Source organism: Rhinoderma darwinii, chromosome 10 (assembly GCF_050947455.1).
Source record: "Rhinoderma darwinii isolate aRhiDar2 chromosome 10, aRhiDar2.hap1, whole genome shotgun sequence".
Taxonomy (NCBI): domain Eukaryota; kingdom Metazoa; phylum Chordata; class Amphibia; order Anura; family Rhinodermatidae; genus Rhinoderma; species Rhinoderma darwinii.
The window spans coordinates 88,229,543-88,248,711 of record NC_134696.1 but is presented as its reverse complement, the minus strand read 5'-3'; the positions used below and the strand labels follow the sequence as shown (position 1 = coordinate 88,248,711).

Below are 19,169 nucleotides of genomic sequence, written 5' to 3'. Positions count from 1 at the left end.
TTGGGTAGTTTCTTGAGGGGCACAAAGTGGCACATTTTACTGAAGCGGTCTACCACCACCCACACCACCGACTTGCCTTGGGATGGAGGCAAATCGGTGATAAAATCCATGGAGATATGTGTCCAAGGTCTCTGGGGAATGGGCAACGAACGCAGTAAGCCCGCTGGTCGGGACCTGGGAGTCTTGGACCTGGCACAAACCTCACAGGCGGCGACGTAGGCCTTAACGTCTTTAGGCAAACCAGGCCACCAATAATTTCTGGTAATGAGGTGTTTGGTACCCAGGATGCCTGGATGGCCAGATAGTGCGGAGTCGTGATTTTCCCTAAGTACCCTTAGCCGGAATTGCAGGGGAACAAACAGCTTGTTCTCAGGAAGGTTCCCAGGAGCTGAACCTTGATCAGCAGCAATTTCAGAGACTAAATCGGACTCGATAGAGGAAATGACTATACCTGGAGGCAAAATACAAACAGGATCTTCCTCCGAAGGAGGGCTGGCCATGAAGCTACGCGACAGTGCATCCGCCTTAATATTTTTAGACCCGGCCCTATAGGTAACCAAAAAATTGAATCTGGTAAAAAACAACGCCCATCGAGCTTGTCTCGGGTTTAGCCTCCGGGCAGATTCTAGGAAAACCAGATTCTTGTGGTCGGTAAGGACCGTTACCTGGTGCCTAGCCCCCTCCAGGAAGTGGCGCCACTCTTCAAATGCCCATTTAATGGCTAAAAGTTCGCGGTTGCCAATATCATAGTTACACTCCGTGGGCGAAAACTTCCTAGAAAAGTAAGCACAGGGGCGGAGATGGGTGAGGGAGCTGGTACCCTGGGACAAGACGGCCCCCACTCCCACCTCGGACGCGTCAACCTCCACAATAAATGGCTCCCTTTGGTTGGGCTGAACCAGCACGGGGGCCGAGATAAAGCACTTCTTGAGGGTCTCAAAAGCCTGGACGGCCTCAGGGGGCCAATGGAGGACATCAGCACCCTTGCGAGTGAGGTCCGTAAGAGGCTTAGCGACGACCGAGAAGTTAGCAATAAATCTCCTGTAATAGTTAGCGAACCCCAAAAAACACTGTAGCGCTTTCAGGGAGGCAGGTTGGACCCATTCAGCCACAGCCTGAACCTTGGCAGGGTCCATGCGGAATTCATGAGGAGTGAGGATTTGACCTAAAAATGGTATCTCCTGTACCCCAAATACACATTTTTCGATTTTGGCAAACAGTTTGTTTTCTCGAAGGACCTGGAGCACTTTCCTGACATGCTCTATGTGGGAGGACCAGTCCCTGGAAAACACCAATATGTCATCAAGGTACACTACAAGAAATATCCCCAGGTAATTTCTCAAAATCTCATTTATGAAGTTCTGGAAGACCGCAGGGGCATTGCACAACCCAAAGGGCATGACGAGGTATTCGAAATGGCCTTCGGGCGTGTTAAACGCAGTCTTCCACTCATCCCCCTCTTTGATGCGAATAAGGTTATACGCCCCCCGTAGATCCAATTTAGAGAACCATTGGGCCCCCTGAACCTGATTAAAGAGATCAGGAATCAAAGGAAGGGGATACTGGTTCCTTACCGTGACCTTATTCAGGCCACGGTAGTCAATGCATGGCCTAAGACCCCCATCCTTCTTCCCTACGAAGAAGAAGCCAGCACCTACCGGAGAAGAAGAGGGACGAATGTAACCCTTGGCCAGGGATTCCTGGATATACTCCCTCATGGCTTCACGTTCGGGACAAGAAAGGTTAAATATCCTACCCTTAGGAAGCTTAGCTCCTGGTACCAATTCGATAGCGCAATCGTATTCTCTATGAGGCGGTAATACTTCGGAGGCCTCTTTAGAGAAAACATCAGCGAAGTCCTGAACAAACTCGGGTAGCGTATTCACCTCCTTAGGGGGAGAAATAGAATTAACAGAAAAACATGACGTACAACATTCATTACCCCATTTGGTTAGCTCCCCAGTATTCCAGTCAAACGTAGGATTATGCAACTGCAACCAGGGAAGACCTAGAACCAAATCGTACGATAATCCCTGCATCAATAGTACAGAGCATTGCTCCAAATGCATGGAGCCAACAAGGAGTTCAAAAACAGGGGTATGCTGTGTAAAATAACCATTAGCAAGAGGAGTGGAGTCGATACCCACTACCGGAACAGGTTTAGGCAAATCAATCAGAGGCATAGCGAGAGACATAGCAAATTCCACAGACATGATATTAGTAGAGGACCCTGAATCCACGAAGGCACTGCCGGTAGCAGACCTACCACCAAAAGAGACCTGAAAGGGAAGCAATATCTTAGTACGTTTCATATTTACGGGAAATACCTGTGCGCCCAAGTGACCTCCCCGATGATCACTTAGACGCGGGAGCTCTCTGACAGCATTCTTACGCTTGGGACAGTTGTTTACTTGATGCTTGACATCCCCACAGTAGAAGCAGAGACCATTCTTCCTGCGGAATTCTCTACGTTGTTGAGGGGACACGGAGGCCCCGAGTTGCATAGGTATTTCTGAGTCTTTAGGGGAGAAACGAAGCAACGGGACTTCGGGAGGCATCATGGGGGAGTCGGAGGAAAAAACACATAAACGTTCACGTTGTCGTTCCCTGAGACGTCGGTCAAGTCGTACCACTAAAGCCATAACCTGGTCTAAGGAGTCAGAAGAGGGATAACTAACTAGCAGGTCTTTCAGGGCATTCGACAGACCCAACCTAAACTGGCACCTTAAGGCAGGGTCATTCCACCGAGAAGCTACGCACCACTTCCTAAAGTCAGAGCAATACTCCTCAACAGGTCTCTTACCCTGACGTAAGGTCACCAGCTGACTCTCGGCAAAGGCAGTTCTGTCAGTCTCGTCATAAATGAGTCCGAGGGCAGAAAAGAAACAATCAACGGAGGAAAGTTCAGGGGCGCCAGGAGCCAAGGAGAAGGCCCACTCTTGGGGCCCTTCCTGGAGCCGGGACATAATTATACCCACCCGCTGGCTCTCAGAACCTGAGGAGTGAGGCTTTAAGCGAAAGTAAAGCCTACAACTCTCCCGAAAGGAGAGAAAAGCCCTCCGGTCACCTGAGAACCGGTCGGGCAACTTGAGGTGGGGTTCAAGGGGTGCGGTGAGGGGAACTACCAAGGTAGCATCAGGCTGGTTGACCCTCTGAGCCAGGGCCTGGACCTGTAGGGAGAGACCCTGCATTTGCTGAGCCAGGGTTTCACGGGGTTCCATAATGGTGTCAGGGACCAGGGTAGACTAGGTATAGGGCTTGTGAATTTGTAATGGTGGGGGGGGTAGGGAAACGGACAAGTGAGCCCTAATCTACCCGCCACTCTGTCCCTGCCTACTTGCAACGACCCGCCCTAGGCGACGGGGTACAACTGGGCGGCGGTCCCTGCGCTCAGTAAGTGCATGACAAACACGACAAACAAACAAGGGAATACAAGCAAGGGAAATGGGCAGTTGCTCGCGGAAACACCGTGAGCCACAGAGTAGTGAACGAGCCGAGTCAAGCCAGGAGAGTGCGAGGTACAAAGCGAAAAGCAGAAGAGTAGTCGGTAAGCCGGGGTCTGTATGGAGCAGGATCAAAAAGTAGCAGGAGCTGTAGCTGGGCCAGGAAACCTCAAGGAAAGAAATCACAAGCACAGATGGACAGGAAGAGCAGGCTTAAATAGACCGAGGGCGGGAGCTAGCTGAGTCTGGCCAGGTTGCGATAGGCTCTCCCACTCCTAAGCCTGCCAGCCTGAGTGGAGGAAGCTGGTGTCTGTCTCAGGGATGTACACTCAGGTGTTGACTGATTAATTCTGGGAATTAACCCCGAAGCAGTGCCTGGCAGATCCTTTACACAACCCATGTGTAATGCCGAATCTCCCCTATGGTGGCGCTGCAGGAAAATTGAACACTTTCTGCCAGGTTTTCCCACAGATTAAAGCTAATCGCAGGGTGCCCCAGCAGAGGGACACTTTGTGATTAACTTATTGCAAAGGGACTCTTCTAACAAGTAGGGACTGTCCAAAGTGGAGGTTTGTCCCTTAAGAGATTTTTTTCTTGATAATAGATTCTCTTAAGAAATTCTTTACACCATAGATGAAAATCTGCAGCAAAATGTTTATACAAATTGTATTTGGATGACTATTTACATTATTGCGTGTTTTTTCCTATTGGCTGAACTCCATGTATTCAGAATATCCTGGCATTTGCATATCATATAGCCACAGAGTCATTTTTCTCTCTGAAGTGTACAACAATATATAAAACAGTTGTGAGTGATGAACCCCAAAACTTGCAAAGTTACATTATATTGTGGTATATTTTATGCATTCATTTATGTAAAATTGCTGCAAATTATTCTGTATAGGTGTAAGAACTTTTCTGTACATTTCTATAGTCCATGGGAAGATGAGGCATGAAGACATTCTTCTCTCACTTTAGCTATCTTTATGTCCTTCATAGACAGTTCTTTAGATTAATGAAGCACATAAATTAAGGTCTTTCTCCTAAGAACCCTCAAATCTAACTTTAAAGGGTTAGACCCCTATAGTGGTCCTACCCCGCTCTAAGTCATGTAAAGGCCTTTTTTAAAAGTATGCCTGCTTGTCCCCAATAGTGGAGCATACGTTACAAAAAGAAGCATTAAAACGTCCTGCAGCATATAAAAATGGGCATTTACTCAGCTCAAAAGTGTCCATCTCGGACGTGTCACCCAACCCATCTTTTCCCTGAATGATGTGGATGACACCTCCGCAGCCTTCCCCAAATTGGGACCGGTGCATGCGCAAAAGGGAATTGAAGCATCTGCCCATAACAGTTACTTCCCAATGCGCACGTGCCAGTACGCTTCAGGAGCCATCATCCATGTGAATGTCATCCTGCAGTAAACCGGTACATTCCCTTCGGGAAAGCAGAGGCTTTAATTCCTTTCTGCACCTGCAACGGTGAAGTAGATTGTGGATAACGCAGGAGGCGTCACACATGTCAGTCAGGGAAAGATGGGTTGGGTTAGAGATAAAAACAGGTTAAAGACCCTTCAGACCTTATTTACATATGGCACAGGACATTTTAAAACGTATATATTTGTAAGGTATGCTGCACTACTGGGGACCAACTGGCATACATTTACAAAGGTCTTTACATGACCTAGAGCGTGGTGGGACCACTTTAGAAGGGGTAAAAACTTATGACGGGTTCCTTTTGGAGTCTTATTACTCGATTGTATTATGGCTCTTTACAACCTTCTTAGACTTCTATAATGACTTATTGTACCTCTATATACCTCGATATGAAATCCGAGAAAAAAATAATCATGCTATGTTCCATTGGTTGCCTATTACAGAGCTATTCTGCCATGGAGCATTGTCTTGAGACAGCATCTATGCATATGGCTTTGCAATGTATTTGAGGCCTACCCAACCTGGGCCCTAGCACGTATGTAAGCTTTTGGTTGGATGTTTGGTTGGACATTTGAGTTATAGAAGAATTGAGACTGAGCCAATGAGGTACCAAGGCTTTGTAGGAGGTCCAGCCCTAGGAAAAAGATCCTACTCATGACCTCTAATGTACTTAGAGTAGGAAACTATGTCGGAACTTTATATAACAGCTTGTTAACAGTCTATGCTTTTACCAAGGGTTTCAAATGGTCTATGTTTCTTTTGTTGACATTTTTGAATCGAGAATTCAACCAGCTTCTACATGGACTCTCAAAGATTTCTACAAGGCCCACAATTCCTATAGCCATAGGTTGTCACCAACTAATGTTCCTCCCAGACCCAAAGAAGACTCATAATTGAATCAAGAAACCAGGGGAGCTCCTAGATTTCTTTCGACCTGAGGCGAAAAGTGAAATAGTGCCCCTTTCCCCAAAATTATGAATGGGTAAGTGCAGGGATGGACTGTGTATCTGTCAAAATGATGCCCTCTGCAGTAAGGGAGGGATGGTGCCTGAAGCCATGTTCTCACATCATGGATGCACCCTTGCAAGAAAGTACACAGCACGTCGCTATAATAATTCACAATTGAGCATAGTCACCCCAGTAGGATAAAGTCACCAGAAAATTTGATGGTGATTTTCATTTTTAGCTTGCGTGCAATGTAAGACCTCCTTACAAGATGCCTTTTGCAGTTAATATTCCTTCCGGCAGAAATGGCGGTGGAACGTTTTGTCGAATCCTTGATATTCATGGCCAGTACACAGATGATTTATCGTTGTCTTCTAACATTGTTTTGGGAAAATTCTCATCATCAGGCAACGTGTCTCTCTCAGCTCCAGCTTCTCTCATGATCTGTGGGTTTTCGCTGTCACTCACAGTTAAAGCCCCAGGTTCGAGCCCTCCATAGATACTGTTGCTACGTCGGACAGGTCCGTTCACAGCAGCAGTTATGTAGTACGGCATAAGATCTTCCCTGCAGGTTATTACTGCGGCATTTTCACTCTCCTGTCTAATTAACTCCCTGGTTCCTTTGAAAGCCACACAGCAGGGCCAGAGATACTTTGGCGGAAGATATTATGGGGATACTAAGCTGTTTCATCAGAAAAATAATCTTCTGAAAAATCATGCAGCACAAAAGACAATAGTCGAGCCTGTCCACTCCGTCCTGTGATAGATCTGCCGTAGAGAAACGGTCAGCTGCCGTGTCAAACTGCGCAAATGTCCCCAGTCAAATACGTTTATTTCTGTCCTGGAAATGGAATGTCTTTGTTTTGATGTAATGGTGTCCAACCCTTAGAATATTGATTGTGTAACATTATAGAATGCAGGATTGTGTCGCTCGTAAGACACTGAGGTAGTGCTCAGAATATAACTGCAGGTGGGGGATGGGATTTTATTGTTTGGTTTGAAATCAGTGTGTGTTCAATCTTTGCTTCATGCTCCTCGACCCTATAGCTAAGCACCAATGACGTAATGTGCTCCATGGATATGATATATGTACAGTATATGGTATAGATCACATGCTATAGGATGTGTACACACTATAAACATGATGTATAGGGCTATGTTCACATTTATATTTTGTGTGGTGTGGCCAGTGGGGTGGTCAGATGTGCCATTGTATGAATAGAATTATAAAAAATAGTATTCAATGTGATTAAACCCCTAGAATTTAGGCATAGTTGCCAATTTTTCAGAATTGCTTTCAGGGATTGCATACAGCAGGTATAGTTTTGCACATAAGTCCTACCGTCTTATACTGGCAATGACACCCTAACAACATCCAGAGTATCTCCTTAACAGTATTCCTATTGAGAGTGTCAGAAAGAGTGCCCCTTTAACAGTGCCAACCAGATAGTGCCCTCATAAACAGTGTCGGTCAGAGAGTGGTCCTATAAAGAGTGGCAGCCAGAGAGTGCTCCCATAAATAGTGTTGGCCAGAGAGTGCGCCTATAAACAGTGCCAGCCAGAGAGTGTCCCCCATAAACAGTCAGCCAGAAAGTGCTTCCATAAACAGTGATAGCGAGAGAGTGCCCACATAAACAGTGCCAGACAGAGAGTGCCCCCATAAACAGTGATAGCAAGAGAGTGCCCACATAAACAGTGCCAGACAGAGAGTGCTCCCATAAACAGTGCCAGCCAGGGAGTGCTCCCAAAAACAGTGTCAGCTAGAGAATACTTGCATAAACAGTGCCAGACAGAGAGTGTCCCCATAAGCAGTGCCAGCCGGAGAGTGTACCATAAAACAGTGCCTGTTAGAGAGTTCCCCTATAAACAATGTCAGGAAGAGAGTGCCCACATACACAGTGTCAAACAGAGAGTGCTCCCATAAACAATGCCAGCCATAGAGTGCCCCCATAAACAGTGTCAGGCAGAGAGTCCTCCCATAAATGCAAACCATAGAGTTCCCCCATAAACAGTGCCACCCATAAACAGTTTCAAATAGAGGGTGCTTCCATAAACAATGCCAGCCAGAGTGCCCCATAAACAGTTTTAGGCAGAGTGCTCTCATAAACAGTGCCAGACAGAGAGTGCCCTCATAAAAAAGTAGCTGATCACATAAACATGTGCTGCTTTCTTTCATCAGAGATCAGGCCAGGAAAGTGCCAAACAAACTCAGAGTATTGCAGGAGACCTGTCTGCCATTTCCTGGGGTCTGAGAGCTCTCCACTTTTTTTTCCAGGAATCTTGAATCTTAGGGTATGTTCACACGAGTTCATTACGTCAGTAATTGACGGACTTATTTCGGCCGCAAGTACCGGACCGAACTCAGTGCAGGGAGCCGGGCTCCTAGCATCATAGTTATGTACGATGCTAGGAGTCCCTGCCTCGCTGCCGGACAACTGTCCCGTACTGTAATCATGTTTTCAGTACGAGACAGTTGTCCGGCAGCGAGGCAGGGACTCCTAGCGTCGTACATAACTATGATGCTAGGAGCCCAGCTCCCTGCACTGTGTTCGGTCCGGTACTTGCGGCCGAAATACGTCCGTCAATTACGGACGTAATGACCTTGTGTGAACATACCCTTAAAGAAATGCACAATGATGAGCATATTAATTAGATATGCCATTAATATCTGATTGGTAGAGGTCTGACTACTGTGATTTCCACGACGCCTAAAACGAAGGAGCAGCAGCGCTTAGTACAGTGTAGGGGCTTCTGGCTATTCTAAGAAACAGATATCAGGGGTAGGATAAGCTCTCTTAGTACCTGAGGCGGGATTTTTAGGATGCGGCCCCCACCTCGGTCTCCGAAATTCAGCACGATGACTATCAGATGGACAATCAATGAGTTGCCCCCTGTCACACTAATGGGAAACACTCATCGACAGCATTATCATCAGCTTCGTTAAAGTGTAGATTTGGTTGCATAAAGAAATGTAAAGGCAGAACAGGCCCCACTCCCGTCAGTGGCCGACTACCCCTAATCCTGTCCCTTAGTACTACTGCTGACCAGACAATGTGTCTGAATTTGCACCGCAGCCCATTCAAGGCAATTGGAATCCCAGGACGGCATTAGGTAGGAAGCAGTGCTGTTTTTAAAAAAGTCAAAAGGGCCTTTGCGCTTAATCGGACACTGCAGCCTCTTTGTTCTAGGTATTATTCGGCGTTTCATCAGTTGGACCTTCGCCTATCAGACATTTACGATGGCATATTTGATCAATATACCATTCACTACTATCAAACAGATAGTGTATATGTAAGGACTTGTGTATATGAGCATCTTCAGAAATGTCTCTTCTATTTAATTGTGGTTTTGGCAGTTGAACAGAGTAAAAACAGATTTTTTGACAAGGAGGAGACTGATTCAACAATGAGAAAAATAGAACATTCTCTTCTTCCCAAGGTCTGTCCCTGATCTGTCCCTGTCATCTACTGAAACTGCCTTCTTCATTTGGAGATCAATAAACAAAGGACTAAAGAAGACAAGGATTTAAGGCAGGGGTGGGGAACCTTTTTTCTGCCAAGGGCCATTTGGATATTCATAACATCATTCGCGGGCCATACAAAATGATTAACTTAGAAATTTGCCTGCTATATGTGGTCAAACATTTAGTTAACTCACCCCTAATGTGATGGCTGGAACTGCTTCTATTTGGTGAGGCGTGTGATGTTAGCCGGTATTGATAATGATGTTTCTACTCGCAACTGGTTTTCCAGGATTGCGTTGGTCAGTCTTGAGCACAATATAGTCTTTGCGGTGGTGTTCTTAGTAGGCCCACGGCAAATGCATTTAGGACAGGTCCTAACTTTACATGAGGCCTCAGCTAAATTTCTAAATTTTAGGAGCAGGAGGAGGGCGGACAGAGCCAAGTAGTGTCATTCACAACTAGTAAATGAGGCTCACTACTGGGAAAGGTAGATGCGTACTGGCCCGGGAGTGGACCAGTCCAGTCACCTAACCTGAGTCCCCTGACCTCACTTCATTAATATAGCAGCGGTCTACACTACAGCTAAAGTTCCACATTTAGGCCTCTGCTAAATTTCTAAATTTTAGAGGAAGAGGAGGGCAGATGGAGTCAAGTACTGTCATTCACTACTAGTGAATGAGGATGTGGTGGTCTGAGAGTGGACCATTCCAGTCACCTGACCTCACGTCAGGTGAGGTGACAGGTCCACTCCCAGGCCGGCACACACCGACCTCACTCAGACCGCCGCCGCCATACTTGGCTGCATCCACCCTTCTCCTGCTCCTAAATGTGAGTAAGTAGGGTGGACGGAGTCAAACAGGAAATGACACGGCGGCAGTGGCGGTCAGAGTGAGGTAGGTGCGTGTTGTGATGGGAGTGGCCCAGACCAGTCACCTGACCTGAGTCATCTGACTTCACGTCACTGACGTGAGATGAGGTGACTCAGCTCAGAAGGCTGGACTGTGCCACCCCAGGAGAGTCCCATCACCTGATCTTAACCACATGATCTCATGTCACTGACGTGAGGTCAGGTGACTAGACTTGTCCACTCTCGGGCTGTCATGCACTGACCTCACTCAGACTGCCGCTGCCATACTTGGCTCCAACCTGCTCCTATATGTGAGTAGGGTGGACAGAGCCAAGTAGCGAATTATGCGGCGCAGCGTGGTCTGAGTGAGTCGCGCCGGATTAAATTATCTCACTGGCCTTATACGGCTTGCGGGACAGACGTTCCTCACCCCTGATTTAAGGGAACATGTATGAATGGGTATGAGGAGCCTAAAGGTGCATGCCCATTGCAAAGTTGCGTGCGCGGACCCTAGGAACGATAGACACTCCGTGTGCCACCATGATGCTCCATATTCTCCTCTAAAAGCATTACTTATACCTCAGTAATATGATATGTATTGGAACATGCTACAATTTTTTTTTGTCTGGCATTACATATGAATCAGAGAGAAAAAAAAACTAGGTGTGACTCCAAATAAAATTAGAGACACACAGGGATACAGTATGGGCCCACCAATGTAGTCTATGAGTGCCAAATAACATCTGTACAACATGGCTCCATCGTATGACACTTGAGGTAAACATAAAGCTAATGACTTTCCAAGTTATAAATGATTTAATGGCCCACATTTATAAAAAAAAAAGTTTCATTTTGTGAACAATATGTCAAAATCACAGAAATTACACACATAAATATGTAAATTTGGTGAAAGTAATATCCCCTAGAAAAACCTTATACAAAGTAAGACTGGTCAAACCTGGCACAGGCTGAAATTCGTTTGGATAGAACATTTTGCACACAATTTCGACAAATTATTGTCATACAAAGTGTCCCATTTGTGACAAATTACACCACAGCCCTAAACAAGAAACTCTGGGCTACAAGGAAAACATGACAAACATGGTGGCCAGATTTTTGTATTAATATGGAGCACAAACTTTTGCTATTTTACTTTTTTACACCTTATTTACTGGTCTGTTCAAATTTTTAGAAATACATCCCAATATATTTTTGCACAAGGGCTGATTACCCAAAAAGTTATTAGAAATCATCCAATTATTCTTACGTGTAAATGAGTATTAATGATAGAAATTCATTGTCCAGTTCTTCAGCCAAGTCTAACGTGGATAATCACGGTTGCCACTACTATTTGGAAAATATCAACAAGCAGGTCAGTTGCTGATGTTGGATTTCTAACTAGAATGGCTAGTCATGTTTACATATCAAAAACGAAAAAGTGCAAATACTTACTGATCACCTGCCCAATGACTGATAGAAAAAATAATTCTAGTATGTGCCCACATTGCTTTCCATATGGTTCTATTGTAAATCCTGTGCTTGACCGATCATAATTTTTACCAAAATTTTCAATGCAAGTATTGGAATTAAATATTATTCTTTCATTCCTTCATTCACTCTTTCCTCTTACCTGCTCTGTTGATCTCAATGATTTCCTCCTGAGCTAAGGGGCAGGAATCTCCTTGCGCACTTCTATGAGGAGACTGCATGTCTGGTTTACAGTAATTAGGTGATCCAGGTTGAGGAGCCCGTGGAATATGTTTGTTCTTTTTCTTTGGTAGCTTCTGCTTAGCCATTGCAAGGGAGTAGTACATTCCAAAATTGTTGACAATGACCGGAACTGGCATAGCTATTGTTAGCACACCGGCCAACGCACAAAGGGCACCCACCAGCATACCCGACCAAGTCACTGGGTACATGTCACCATACCCCAAAGTTGTCATTGTTACCACAGCCCACCAGAACCCTATGGGGATATTTTTGAAGTTGGTATGTGCACTGCCAGTAAGGTCACCAGGCGCAGCCCCGATCCTTTCAGCATAGTATATCATAGTGGCAAAGATTAAAACCCCGAGTGCCAAAAATATGATAAGAAGGAGAAACTCATTTGTACTGGCTCGAAGCGTGTGGCCTAGAACTCTGAGACCAACAAAATGACGAGTGAGCTTAAAGATTCTCAGGATCCTAACAAATCGGACAACACGAAGGAAACCTAGGACATCCTTGGCTGCTTTGGAAGACAGGCCACTCAAGCCAACCTCCAGGTAGAAGGGTAAAATAGCCACAAAGTCAATAATGTTTAAGCTGCTCTTAATGAATTCCATTTTATCAGGGCAGAACAAAACACGCATGAAAAACTCAAATGTGAACCATATCACGCACATGCCTTCTACATAAGTGAGGAAAGGTTCAGTCTCCACTTCTAATATAATCTCCGTCTTGGTGATGTTGTTTTGTGTGGTGGTCTCAGTCTTGTTGATGATCTCATTGAATGCCTCATGGGTCTCAAGGCAAAACGTTGTGATGGAGATGAGAATGAAGAACAGGGAAGCAAAGGCGATATACTGCCAAACAAACAAGAGAATACAGTTATACAAAAGACATAGACACAACACATAAGATATAACACAAAAGTCTAAACAACTACATAATATGTCACAAGTCAACCACATCTACATGGGGTTCTACCGGAAGAGTTGTGTCCATTATATTACACGGCTATCTATGAGATTGTCATGCTTTTCCAATTGTAGAGAGATACCCGGAATAATGAATGGTTATCTTCTAGTTTAAGACCTGACTCTTTCATCCATGGGATTTACATCAGGCTAGGAGCTTCTCTTCCCCCATTTTCACTTATATTGTGGTAGTGGAGTGACCCCTATCACCATGTGCTCACATTCCGTAACTTTTTTAAGATTAGCATGGAGCCGCTTTAATAGGCAATGATGTCAGTTCCAGCAGAAGTTATTGAGCAGCCAAGTTTTGTGGTTGCATATTAAAGGGGTTGTATGAACCCTAAAAATAATGGCCGTTGTGGCATAAACGTCTAAAAATAACAAAATGTAACATCGTTCCAATGGTTTCGGTTCCATGGTCCCCTGATGCCTAATTTTGCCTTTCATATGGACACGTGACGGCGCAGTTGATCTCTGACTACACTGGTGAGCTGGCGTATGTATATATCTCACCATTGCAGCCAGTGATTAGCCTCGTGGTCATGTGTCCATGTAAGACACGGGACAAACAAGACTCAGAAGGAGACTCGATGACAGCACGAAAATCAAACGGTAACCTTCTTACATTTTGTTACTTTTAGACATTTGGGGCACAATGGCCATTAATCTTAGTGGACAGAAGACCTTCTAAAATAAACTAGGTGTGTATAAATAATATATAAATACCATCCCACAGATGAGCGGTGGATTCATGTGTATCCAGTTTAGACAATCCTCCATGAGCAGAAGCACAAATATTTCCACTTTCCTGATAGTTTGCTACAATGTGTCAGTATAGGTAAAATTTATTAGCTGGGAGCCCAGGCTATCTAGACTTGATGCATTCGTAGCAAGCTGGATATAAAGAAAAATGTTTCAACCTTAACAGCAAGCTGAGATCTTGAAAATGTTAAGAAATTGTAACACAAAGTCAGTTAGAAAGTTGCAGAATTAAAATACAATGCTTAAAGGGACTGTCTCACCATGACAACCCCTCCTTGATATGAAGCCAGCCCAGCTGACTTCTGAAATCCTCCTGCGTATAGATTTTATTGCAGGGGGAAGATATGGTTAGCAATACATTGCGAGGTGGAATGTAATATTACATGGCGGCAGCTCAAATGAATGGCAGTTTATGTAATACATGGACAGGTCAAGTCTACTGGCTCATTGATGGGGGTCCTGAGCAGGGGCATACCCCCTCTTTGACGTCTATATGCTCTAATAAGACATATGGGCAGGGTTTGTCCTATGAGATGACCTCGTTAAAGTGTAACTAAACTTTCAAAAAACTTTTGACATGTCAAAAGTTTTGATCGGTGGGAGTCCGAGCACTGAGACCCCTACAGATCGCTAAGCCGAAGCGGCAGAAGCGCTCGGTTGAGCGCTGTGCCTCTTCGTTTCTGATTGACTTTCCTCGGAACGGTATACGGACTCATACACTTTCTATTGAGCCCGTACACCGCTCGCTCGGCTTTCCGAAAAAAGCCAACCAGAAACTAAGCGGCACAGCGCTCACCCGAGTGCCTCTGCCGCTTTGTTTTAAGGATCGGTGGTACTCGGACTGCTCACTATGACATGTCAAAAGTTTTTTGAAAGTTTAGCTACACTTTAAGCTTTTATTAGAACTCGAATTAGACTTTAAGAATTATCTGAACATGTTCCACAGCCTCAGAATCCAGTATCAGCTTTATGGGAAATGATCCATCACAGGTGAAAATCTCTACGATGCTGTGCAGCATTTTCTAGTGCAGCGGATGGGAGAATTTAGTAAGTGCGGGCAATAAAATACTATTTCAGCCGCATACGCCCAAACAGATTTGCCTCTGCACGTGAATAAGAGCCTGAATACATTTTGAATGAATGTAATGAATGCAAGCACTCGCACCCTGACAAAACAGTCAAAACACGGATAAATAAAGAGGTTCTTATCACTGATTATAGGCCTCGTACGTTGAGTAATTTTTTCTTTTTGACTACATGAATAAAGTATGTAATCTGTTCTGTCTCATTATACCCAGTTTGATTAGGGTAAGAAATGCTGAACCTATCCTTTCAGTTCCAAAATGTGAATTTTTTTTTGTCATATATATTTAAATATCACTGCACTGTATGTCTCGCACGGTTACGCAGCGCACACTATAGGGACCTCAATTACCTGTACATTTATATATTCCATATTACAACTGTGAAGGTTTATACAGGAAATGTATAATACTTTGGAGAAATTGTCCATAGCAACCATAGCTGGGATATATGGTTTCTAACTCTATCGGCCCCATGGTATAGTATTAGCAGAATAGTACAATTATAGTAGCCAGGAATCCCTTTCGATCCCCTTTTGTGGAAACCGAAACTTAAGGTTCTCCTGTACATTGTGAAGTTACTCTGTTATTCTTCCTGGAAATGTATGAATAAATTGACAACTCGTGTTACCATTCCCCTGGTCCATGGGGTATTTCCCTACAAACTCTGACACTATACAATCAGTGCTGACAGGTTCAAAGGACACACTCTATTGACAAGCGAATGGTAAAACCCAGTTGTGAATTTATTCATACATTTCCAGGAGGAATAACAGAGGAATGACACTCTCTCTCTCTGTATGTCGATGACGTGGATGAAGGGGCTGGCTGTCTGTCTGTCTCAATTCATCAGCTAAGCTAGCCCCGTTCTCGGTCTCTGAATCAGCCGTGATGGAAGAGGGGCTGGCTTAGTTGACGAATTGAGCCAGGCAGCCAGCCCCTTCATCCACGTCATTGACACGCAGAGAGGAGGGGGGGAGCTACTTCCATGGGAGCCTGTGTCGGGGCGTCACCGCAAGAACAGCCCTTCCGAACTCCTGCCATCACTTTATAAGATTTGATTTTTGGAATCTCCATTTAGATCTGGGTTTTTAGCAAAAGAAAAAAATTATAATTTTGAATGCCCAATTATAACATTGAAAAAAAACATTTATTGGTCTCCAGTATATTGTTGGATATAACTAGGACATGTAGTACTGAGAACGTATAAGCATTCATTAAGTATTGAAGGTGTTCTCCAAGACTAGAATCTTAAAGGGGTGCTATACTTTAATATGATGTTGCCCAAGAAGTTGGATCTGAAATAGGAAGCAAGTTTGTAATAGATATCCCTTTCCAATTCTGCCTCCCTGCCCTGACAGACCACCTGTCTCTAGCACACTCTTTTAACATAAATGAAAAATATATAGAATATTGTAATATATGAAGGACAACTGTCTGCAAAGTAAAAAAAATATATTCTATACTAGTCAATGTTGTCTTGTCCCCAATGTTTATACTGCTGGACAGCTCAAAGTGGGGTTGAATGCAGTATGATTGGCAACTCTGCTCTAATATTACAGGCCTGTGTCGGGAGATGGTAAAGCACAGTTTTCACAGACACAACCACACTTCATTATAACTTAATGTATATCTGTATACAAGGAAGATGCACAACATTATTTATTAAAGATATTCTAATAGGGCATCATAAAGGGGGTCCCCCCACTCAGGACCCCCATCTATGAGCCAGGGTGGAGTACTAGCTAATAGAAAGACATACTCCAGCTCGCTGATTGGTGCTTTGGCAGAGTGAAGGGCACGGGTTGAGAATGAGTGGACAAAATTATTCAGTAATATAAATATATAATTTTAAGTAGGTCCTATGACCAAATTCAAAATGGGGCTCCCTACTCGTGGGGTCATACCAATACACCTAACATCCCGATTCAGGACAGTCTTTTACCTCCTTCTTGTCTTGTAGGAGTGTGGATTGGCATGACCCTCTGGTCGTTACCTTGCCCACTTGTTTGGCAGCATTGCTGTCATTGTGGAGACCGGGAGCCCTATGCATTGAGCCCTACAGCAGCTGCATGGACTCCCCCTAGAGTGCGTGTGCCCTTGTGTAAAACCTTTATCCATTTGATGCACAGCATCTCTGCAATTCTCCCTATACAGACAGCCCTTTCTTGTTCCTGAATGTTTTCCCTCGTGTCTTGCTTATTTTTCATTTTCTTCTCATGCGTCCTACTGACTGTGTCGGAGGGACCTAAATCAGGCGTGCTTATCGGGGGCGTAGCTATAGGCGGTGCAATAGTAGCTGTCGCACCAAGGCACTAGAGACTGAGTGGAGCCTAAAGGTCCCTCTGCCACATAAGAAGACACCAATATATATGATACATTGTAGGTGTGGTATCCTGTTACAGATTTTAAATTGGGGTCCAGAAGTTTTTAAAGTTAGAGGAAGTCCTGACCCAATCAGTACATGTGTCTAGATGTAATCAAGCAGTGGTCACCCGAAAGTCAAGAAATTGGCGGACAACCCGAAGTACAAGCATGACTACCAGGTGTATGCAGTGACTGAAGTGGATTTTTTGGTTTATTATTGGATATTTTTTATTATGTGGATATGAATAATCAATATCCTTTATAGATTTCTACAATATCTAATATTTTAGGCTTCTCAGCTTCTAGTGGTTCTCTCTAGATAATTTCTTTCATGTATGATAATAAATGGAAGATGCAATCTGAATTGTCGAATGTTGTGCAGTTCATTTATTTGGCCGTTGATATGAGTGTCTGGATGGGATTGTTTTCAATTAGTTAACGCTGCTGTTTAAAAGAAAGCACAAGAGGCTTTTTTGGGCCTTCCCGAGTGGCTCGTCTTGTATTCTGCCAGGAAAAAAGTGTAAGAATCAAAACAGATCAATGACAACCCGGGCCTTCAAGAAAACCCAAACGTAGAGATCAAATTCTCACATTATGTGCTGTAGTGATTGGCTGCCCAAACCAACATTTGTTGGGGCGCAGGACTCTCACAATTTTATTTGTCCGTGCTGTTCTGTTCTAATATATGGAATAAAATGGTCTCCAAAAGGAATGTAAAATGTACATTTGGGAAGTTACAACAGTGAGTAGAAAACATGCATTCGAAAAAATGTAAAAAAATAAATAAAGTGCAAAACAATTTAACACATCCAAATAGTTTGTCATTTTTTTTATGGGCCTTGTGTTTCAAAAATGGTTTTTGCTGGTTGGTCCTATTCCCTTTGCTATTGGGTGGTGAGAACCTGTGCAGGACTCCCTCCTCTAGACGGACTTGAATGGGTTGGGGAACCGGCCCACAGGTTATGGAGTGGACAAGTAGGAGGTAATAAACACCAGGCCCTTCTCTAGTTGATAAAAACCTGGAACCATAGAGAGTAGCCCATTTTGAACTTCGCTACGGTGCCCCCTTTCTTCTACTTATGCCAACAAGCCATACATTTCCCCTGGAGATAATGTAGTATTAAATGCCATCAATTGCTGTTTATTTAATACATGGATGGGCCAGTGCACCAGAACGAGATCATTTCTTTGTAATCTGCTCTCCTTTCTAGCTAATAGAAGGGGACCCTGAGTGGGGGACACGACACCCCACTATGATGTCCATATGTCTTAATAGAGCATACGGAAAGGGGTTGTTTTGATGTTTATTTTTTTTATTGTACAGAAATAGCCACTTTAGTAGTGTTTTTTCAGCATCCCCTTCTCGCGGTACATTGTACGGTAGGCAGTAGGCATCTCAGTACCGCCACCATATCACTTTGTCACGTGGCTGTATTTGTACAGTGGCAGATCTATTATTAATAGTGAAGAAGTGTCTTCCGTTTATGTATGGGGAGAGAGGGGGGGGGTTATGTATGGGCTGAGCCATGTTTGCAATATTTATAAATGACTGGGACCAGCGAGGAGAGAAAGATTTCTTAGAACCTGAAGGGGCAGAATTTTTTGAAATTTTTATTTTTACTAAATTGGCCATTTACGTGCAAAATTAAAAAAAACATCCCGAATATCTCCTTTGATTAAATTTTATTACAATTTTACTTAGGATGAGAATTGATTTACTGTGTCTGTCGTTCAGATTACTGGGTAGGAAGTTTACTGGCTTATAATCATATGTTGTGCGTTCTTCTACATAACTAATGTGAGAGATCGTGATGAAGAGAAGATATTTCTCAAAATGGACATCATTGAAGAGCGCAAATGTACTGGGAAACGGCTTCATTATCCGCTCCTGTATTTCTGATGTTAGCAGATTGGATTGCAGAGATGCAGTCTGCTACATTTTGGTAACCAAGCATCCATCACTTTATGCCAAGTGGCAGTTCTGCTCGAATAAGCACTTTCTGCAGCTTCATATAATTATTCCATGATCTTATATAACATTCATCCCAACATCACTGTTCTGATGCCTGCACCACGGTCAAAGAGACAAACGAATCACGAGCTTAGACGTCTTCCGTTCTGATAATATACTGTATACCGTCAACTG

At 44.0% G+C, this 19,169-nt stretch overlaps 1 protein-coding gene across 6 annotated transcripts in view; it reads right to left on the bottom strand.

The window, feature by feature from the left end:
• Window positions 1–19,169, bottom strand: part of LOC142662173 (voltage-gated potassium channel KCNC1-like) — a 100,626-nt gene that overhangs the window by 41,819 nt on the left and 39,638 nt on the right. For all 6 annotated transcript variants that reach the window (XM_075840199.1, XM_075840198.1, XM_075840195.1 and 3 more), the window contains exon 2: window positions 11,765–12,698. In XM_075840199.1, coding sequence (XP_075696314.1) covers window positions 11,765–12,698 — 934 coding nt within the window. The remainder of the gene's footprint in view (window positions 1–11,764; window positions 12,699–19,169) is intronic.